Consider the following 7,500-nt stretch of genomic DNA (forward strand, 5'->3'; position numbering starts at 1 on the left):
CAGCTTGATGTTTGAAAAATTTATATATACTTATATTTTTGTATGTGTATATATATTACACAGACAGACACACTCACACACATTATTTATATTTATATATATATATATATATATATATATATATATATATATATATATAAGGTGTGTGTGTGTGTGTGTGTACTATTTGTATACACGTATTCGAAGGTAACTTGTTTAACTTTTATGAATTTATAATCCCTTATCCTTTCAGTTAGGTTCCCATCAAAAACAATTTATTTTGTAATTGTTCACTAATTGTATTATGTGTGTTGAGAGAGAGAGAGAGAGAGAGAGAGAGAGAGAGAGAGAGAGAGAGAGAGAGAGAGACTTAGACTTCCTAAATATTATTATATAAAAAAAAACACTTTCAAATATGACCTTCAGGTAATTTGAACATCGAAAAGGCTTGACACTCTTTGACATTTGAGAAGGTATTTCATATATAAGATATCTTCATCCTGTAGTATAGACGAGTGGATATTTATGTTCTGTACTTTTTATGTTATTTAGTTTGTTTGATTCCCAGTGAACTTATAATTTATTTGTGTTTTTCTGATATTAGATGGATTAAATGCATGTGACTTTGTTGTTTTTTATTTTGTTAGAACAGTGGAAAATTCAGGAGTGTAATTCCGGTTGAACAAAAGATAAAAAAGTTAATTACATCGAAGAAGAAAGAACAACAGTACATGAAATATTCGTTATAGTGAACAGAGTGGATATGATAAATGGGAAAGAATAGAAATTGGTGGAATTACATTCTTAGGAGTAGAGATTGTTGGAATTACATTATTAAGACAGTTATATTAAGATATAATCTCGGATAAGTAAAGAGATCTATAATCGAAACAAACTCATTTTGGGAGAAGTGTTTTAAGTTGGTCACAAAAAGTCCCTCTCTCTCTATAGGTCCCAGCCCATTCGAAGCGCCCCTTCTACGTCCGTCCCAGCCCCACGCCCTTTTCTCACTCCCTGGGGGGCTTGAGGTAAAGCCACAGTCCTGCGGAATCCCTCCGAGGGACTCTTACATCAATCCTAGAATCATGAAACCATGTCCCCTTTCCTCCTCGTGACACGAAATGCCGTAGTGATGATGGTGAGTGTTTTCGAGATGGTGGGATCTTGAATGATACTGAAGGTGATCCCTGATAGTGAGGAGGAGGAGGAGGACGGGGAGGGGGAGGGAAGAGGACCGCTCAAAAGCAGCAGCAGCTGTAGCAGCAGCAGGGACACGAGCTGCGACAGCGTAGGCACCACCCACCCACCGAGGAAACGTGAGGATGGGCAGTGGAGTGTGGCAGGGAGTGTCACTCTCTACTGCTCCGTTGGAGGAGGAGGAAGAAGCAACTTGAGGGAGGAGGAGAAGGAGGAGGAGGAGGAGGAGGAGGAAGGTTATGGAGGGAAGGGTAGGGGGCGCCAAGACACTGCCGCGAAACAAGGGCGCGACTCTGCCCGGATATCGTGTTGGCTCCGTGCGGTATGGCGTGCGACTGGCGCCCCCGGATGCCCAGGGTTGCAACCCTTCCCCTCTGAGGAGGTGCTCCGAAGGGGACGCGACGTCGAGCAGGGCGAATGCTAATTGCGAGGGGAAGAATGCGGAGCTCGGGGGAAGCCACGGAGCATTGGTGTCTTTCGCCGAAGATGAGGAAATCGGAGCGGTTTCGGATCCAACGACTGACGTCACAACAACAACAGCTACTACTACAACAACAGCAGCTTCTACAACTACAACAGCTTCTACTGCAACTACAACCAATGCCCCGCTGGTGCTCAAAGAGGCGCACTCTTTGTTGAATCACAAGAGGGCCTTGCTAACAGTGCCATTGCTCTCTCCTCACGCCTTGCCGCCCGTCTCTCCGCGCCCACACTCACGCAGGCGGAGTTTCAACACCCTGCCGAGACCGTGGGTGGCACCCCATATTAACCACAGTGCCACTACTACAACTACTACTACTATTACTACCCCTACTACTACCACTACTATTACTACTGGCACTGAAGACGTCAATGACAAATGCAAGGAGACAAAAAGATGGCAAGTGACGCCAATAGATGGCGCAGGCTGTGCCTCTTCTTCCTCTTCTTCTACCAGTCCAAAAATAAACCCAAGCCACTATCGGGGCAATTGCTCCCCCTCGCCCTCCACCGTGGGCAAGGAACCACGTCCTGCGTCCCTGCCTCCACCACCTGTGGACGCCCTTGGCGATGTGGCCACCTTCAGGAGCGAGGCGACCATTTTGGTCTCTCGAGGCGAAGAAGGGCAAAGGAGAAGGGAATCGGGCATAGGCGTTAGGTCTCCCATAAGCCGAAGGCGAGGGGTAGGTACTCTGAGCTTAGCCAAGAATATTTCGAACTTAAATGAACAACGGGAGGGCGTAGGAGGTGCTGAAGAGGAGGAGCAGGAGGAGGAGGACAGAAGTGTGGGTGGCAGGAGGCTGGTAGCGACGGGTACTACTACTACTACTACTACAGCTGTGGGCGTCCCCGGGGGCGCGGCACTAGTGGAGGAGGTGAAGGTAGGTTCCCTGCCGCCCCCACCCCCCGCCGCTAAATATACGTGTTGTGTGGCGGGGCGTTCCCCCCGCCAGCTGCTGCCCCGCCATGCCACTATGTTTAGCTACCCAGGGCCGCCGCGCCCCGCCATACCCGAAGAACCCGACAGTGCGCACCTTACCAGTGATCAGTGCAGTGCTCCTCCGTTGCGAAAGACGTCCTCTCATGCCCATGGCACAGCAGGGAAAACTACAGTGCTTTCCGGCAGGTGCAGTGAGAGTGTAGCCTCGGGGGGCAGCGGTCATAGAGACCGTCTGGCCCCCCCGGCCCCAGTGACTACCACGACGATCAGTATTACGACTGCTAATATCACCACGACTCCTTTTACGACGGGAGCGACACCTACCGTCACTACGCCTACAACTTCCTCCTTAGCTGCGACTGATTCTCCTACTACTATAACTACTACTGCTCTTGCTTCTGCTACTGCTACTACCACGACTTCGACCCCTTCTGCGACTGCTGCAGGAGAGGAGAGGAAGACCAGGAGGCCAGTCAGGCCCAAACCAGAAATACCCGATCACCTGTACCGCCGTTGGGCAGCTCTGCTCCCACCGCCCTACGGTGGTGGTGGTGCCGTCGTGGTGGATGCTCAGCAGCCAAAACACAAACAGGAGGACGTAAGAAGTTCTGACACCAAGGGAGGAGGAGGAGGAGGCGGTAGTGGTAGCCACCATCGCCTGTCAGATGAAGGCCCTCTGACAACGTCGTTTGAGTTTCAGCCTCCTGCTCCTCCTTCTGCAGGGGGGACTAGAAGGTTCTCCTCGGATCAGTTGGATCTGCAGTCGGATATATTCAAAAACTTCGCCCAGTTGCGACTGGGCTTCGCCACCGGCGAGCTGGGGGGTGGAAGGAGGGAAGGGGGTCGTGGACCCCCGCCGTCACGTCCCCCTAGATCTAGACAGGACCACCTTGAGAAATTACGGAAATGCACAGAGAGGTTGAAGACGCCATCGCCCGATAAGAAGGCTCGGGGAGATGCAGCATCCATGGATACAGCAACAACAGCAGGTACAGCTGCATCAGCAGCAGCAGCAGGAGCGAGCGACAACGCCCCTCCTAGATCTCACAAGTCGAAAAAACGTAGTACTGAAACTCGAGGAGTTATGAATCGACATCCCTCTTTAGGTAAAAGCCCGAGTCTCCCGACACAGTTACCCTCGAGCCAAAACCAGGAGGATGTTGTCAAAAGACTTTCGCCAGTTCCAGCCAAAGAAAATAACGAAGCGCCCTTGCCAAGTAGCAGGAGGGAGGACGAAGATGTTTTCAACGAAACGACGGCGAAGTTACCCCCTCTGCCCCGACCTGAGACGCGTCTTGTCATCCCCCCGCGAGTTATTCCCTTCAGGTCTGCTTCCGTATCCCAGGTGGATGTGAGATCCGATGGCTCCTTCTGTGGCCGAAGTAGTAAATCTCCGATTGCGACTCGCTTGTATCCATTCTGCAAAGATTACTGGGGTTCGAACACGCTGCCCCGTTGCAAGCCTCCTACCGCTACGTGCGAGGGTGAGAACGAGGGGAGTACATCACAGAGAAGCCATCCTTCCCTCACAACCGCGGCCTCTATTAGTGACATGACTAATGTGGGAGGTAAAGGGACTTCTTCGCAGCCAGAAAAGTTGGAGAACAAATCCAAATCGGAGAGCGAGCTGTCGGTGACGACGCTCAATAACAATGGCAGTGGGAGTCCCAAAGTTGATCTGTTGGAGCTTTGCGACAACATTCTTCCGAAGAAGGTGGAGGGCAGTGACTCGGGACGGGATGGGAAAGAAGGAACAGCTGATAAACAAGGGGCAGACGATAAGATCGAAGAGAAAGGCCAAGGCAAAGAAAACCCAGACCAAAGTCAATTAGATAAGGTGAACAATGAAAAGAATGCAAAGGAATTGGAGAGCAATATAAGTGTGAATGAAAACAACAGCAATGTAAATTTAATTGATAATTCTGCAAATATAGACAAATCTGTAATAAATCAGGATATATCGCCCAGCGCTGTTGCTCTCGTCGTACCAACAGCTGAAAATGAAGAAAATTCAAAACAACAAGAGAAGACAAATGTTGGAAACGAGGGACAGAAAACCGAGGAATACCAAAACAGTGAAGATAAAGATAGTGAAAAGGTTAAAACAGTTGAAATTCCACAAATAGTGCCACCTAACAGTGACGGGAAAATGATTGAAAATGTTAAAAGTGAAGAAGAATGTAGCGAGGTGCTTAAAACAACCATTGCAATCGATGAAAAAAGTGAAAGAGAATCTGTTACATTTTATTTACCGGACGAAGAAATACACCCAAAAGATGATGACAAAGATGATGACTCTAAAGTGCCTGGAAGCAAGAGTAGAATAGATGATAAGGATATCAATGTGGATAGGATGGGCAGTATTCCCCCCGGAGGGGAAGCGGTGACCCTTGGAGGACAGGTGCCTTCAGGGGAAGGGCCCCGCCCTTCTCGCTTGTCTCAGGAGAGATCGGTATTCATGGCGGAACTTTGTGCAGGTGAAAATCGGCAGGAGTTCGATCCTACGACGGTCAGTGACGTTAGAGAGAGTAAGGATATCGGAGGGAATAATGCCGTTGGTGCTGGGGCGGAGGGGAGCGTGAATGTATGCACAGACAGGCGTCAAATCGAGTGTCAAGTTTTGCAGAAGGAACCGAGATTATCTCAGTGTTTGGTCATTAAATCCGGGTCTGGGGACGGCGGGGATTTCGATCCCCTCGGAGGACCAGGTGCCACCTCGGAGTGCCGTGTCGTCCGCTCCCGGCCTCGCCTTCCCCGCGAGGATTCCGACGAAGTCAGCGGCGAGAGGGACTCCTCCTCGCAGGGGAGGTATATGACGCAAATGAGTGACGAAGGAATCTTTGAGGAGGACATAAAGAGTCCCGAACCTCGGGATTCCTCTGATTCCTCCTCGCAGGATAGCGTAGGACTCACCCAAGACAGGAATGGCGAGGAGATCCTAACAACCACGCATGATATAAGCGAGGTCCCCGTCCGCCAGGGATCGAGGAGGCGTAGGAAACTGACCGAAGAAGGCAACGAGCGGTCTCTCACTTTTCCCCCTCCGAGGAAGAACTCCCAAGCGGACTCCATAGGATATTCCTCTGTAGATAGCAATGGGCTTCGTAGCTTAGCAACGTCAGGTGGGTATGGAGACCGTGGGAGTAGCGAGGAACAAAGGAGTTCCTTCTCTCTCGCCGACAGTTACCTGAGCGAGACAAGCCACCAGCATCCCGATGCCCACCAGCTGTTCATCTCCGAGAGTCGGACTGTCATGGACAGGGCCGAGCGGAAGAAGAAACATCACAGTGACCCAAGTTGCGAACGACGCGGAAGCTCCGACGCCCTTCTTTACCTGAGCGAGCCTCATTTGGATAACCCGGCCGCTGAAAGCAACACAGAGCGTACATCAAGCAAGGGCGTGGTCTCTCAGGCTTCCACCGACTCCGAAGGACGTGACGATCGCTTAGAACAACCTTCTCTAGGCCCCAACAGAGTATGCACTCCGCAGGTCTTGCTCGGGGGACATGAGAGTGATGGCTCCGATTACCCGCCCTCTCGAACGCCCCTGAGGAATTCCTCGCCAATACCGTATTTCCCCGACAGTGATTCGGGGGACAAGAGTGCCCCTCGGAGTCCCCACGGGCCGCGCCGCTACTCGAAGAGGCCCCTGAGAGGACCTTACGGGGAGATGCTCGAGGCGGAGATGAGCAAATCGAAGACGAGTTCACCTTACTTATACGAAGACACTTACTTGAGAGTGAGGGATGCTAAGAGTTGCTCTCCCAGGCCCCCTTCGCCCGTCTCCCCGTTGGTGTTGATCGAAGGGAGTGACAGGCCGCCTCTGTCGGGGCCTCGCTCTCTAGACGACTCGGCCCTCAGGATAAATTACGCCAATACCCCCGACAGGCAGAGCCGTCGGAAAACGAGCGGCGAAGGGGACCACGGTGCCACGTCTCCCGTAGGCCTCGCTTGGGAGAGCGACGGGGAGGGCACTCTGTCCCCGCTTCCGATTGGTCCCATGCACCACCGAACCGTCTCCTCCCCTTCGAAGCTCTTCAGCGAGGGAGGATTCACATCGGAGGAGGAACAGGAGCTGGTTGATTACTACGCCGAGAGGCTGCTGGCTAAGCCCAACCAGCAGCAACGACAACAGCAGCATCGACAGCAACAGCAACAACAGCAACAGCAGCAACAGGAACCCCAGCAACAACCCCTGCTGCCTCCTGCTCAGACTGGGGAAACTGGGGTTCCAGAGATCCGACAGCCTACTTCGTCCCATGAACATCGGCATTCGCACAAGAGACATAGAGTGAGTACAGAATTTTTTATTCAACAAGTTTCTAAAAAATTTATAACCGCAGAAATTGTTATGCCTTATAGACTACACCTATAACCATTATATTTCACATTCAGTATCTATATTTCACTTCTATAGATTATAGCCTTTGTAATAGTTATGCCTCATATACTACATCTATAACCATTATATTTCATATTCGGTATCCATATTTCACTTCTATAGATTATAGCCCCTCCATTTATTATGCCTTATATACTACTGCTATAACCTTTATATATCACATTCAGTATCTATATTTCACATCTATAGATTATAGCCCCTCCATTTATTATGCCTTATATACTACTGCTATAACCTTCATATATCACATTCAGTATCTATATTTCACATCTATAGATTATAGCCCCTCCATTTATTATGCCTTATGTACTACTGCTATAACTTTTATATATCACATCCAGTATCTATATTTCACTTCTATAAATTATAGCCCCTCGAATTGTTATGCCATATATACTACAGCTATAACCATTATATATCACATTTTGTATCTATATTTCACTTCTTTAAATTATAGCCCCTGGAATTGTTTTACATTATATACATCTATAACCATTATATT

At 49.6% G+C, this 7,500-nt stretch overlaps 1 protein-coding gene across 1 annotated transcript in view; it reads left to right on the forward strand.

Annotated features, from left to right (window-relative positions):
- Window positions 1-589: 589 nt before the first annotated feature.
- LOC137651043 (uncharacterized) overlaps window positions 590-7,500 on the forward strand; it is a 284,537-nt gene continuing 277,626 nt past the window's right edge. The window contains exon 1 of the mRNA XM_068384182.1: window positions 590-6,887. Within this exon, the coding sequence (XP_068240283.1) occupies window positions 1,416-6,887 (5,472 nt within the window). The 5' untranslated portion in view covers window positions 590-1,415. The remainder of the gene's footprint in view (window positions 6,888-7,500) is intronic.

The sequence above is a fragment of the Palaemon carinicauda genome, chromosome 1 (genome assembly GCF_036898095.1).
Source record: "Palaemon carinicauda isolate YSFRI2023 chromosome 1, ASM3689809v2, whole genome shotgun sequence".
In the NCBI taxonomy this organism is placed as follows: Eukaryota; Metazoa; Arthropoda; class Malacostraca; order Decapoda; family Palaemonidae; genus Palaemon; species Palaemon carinicauda.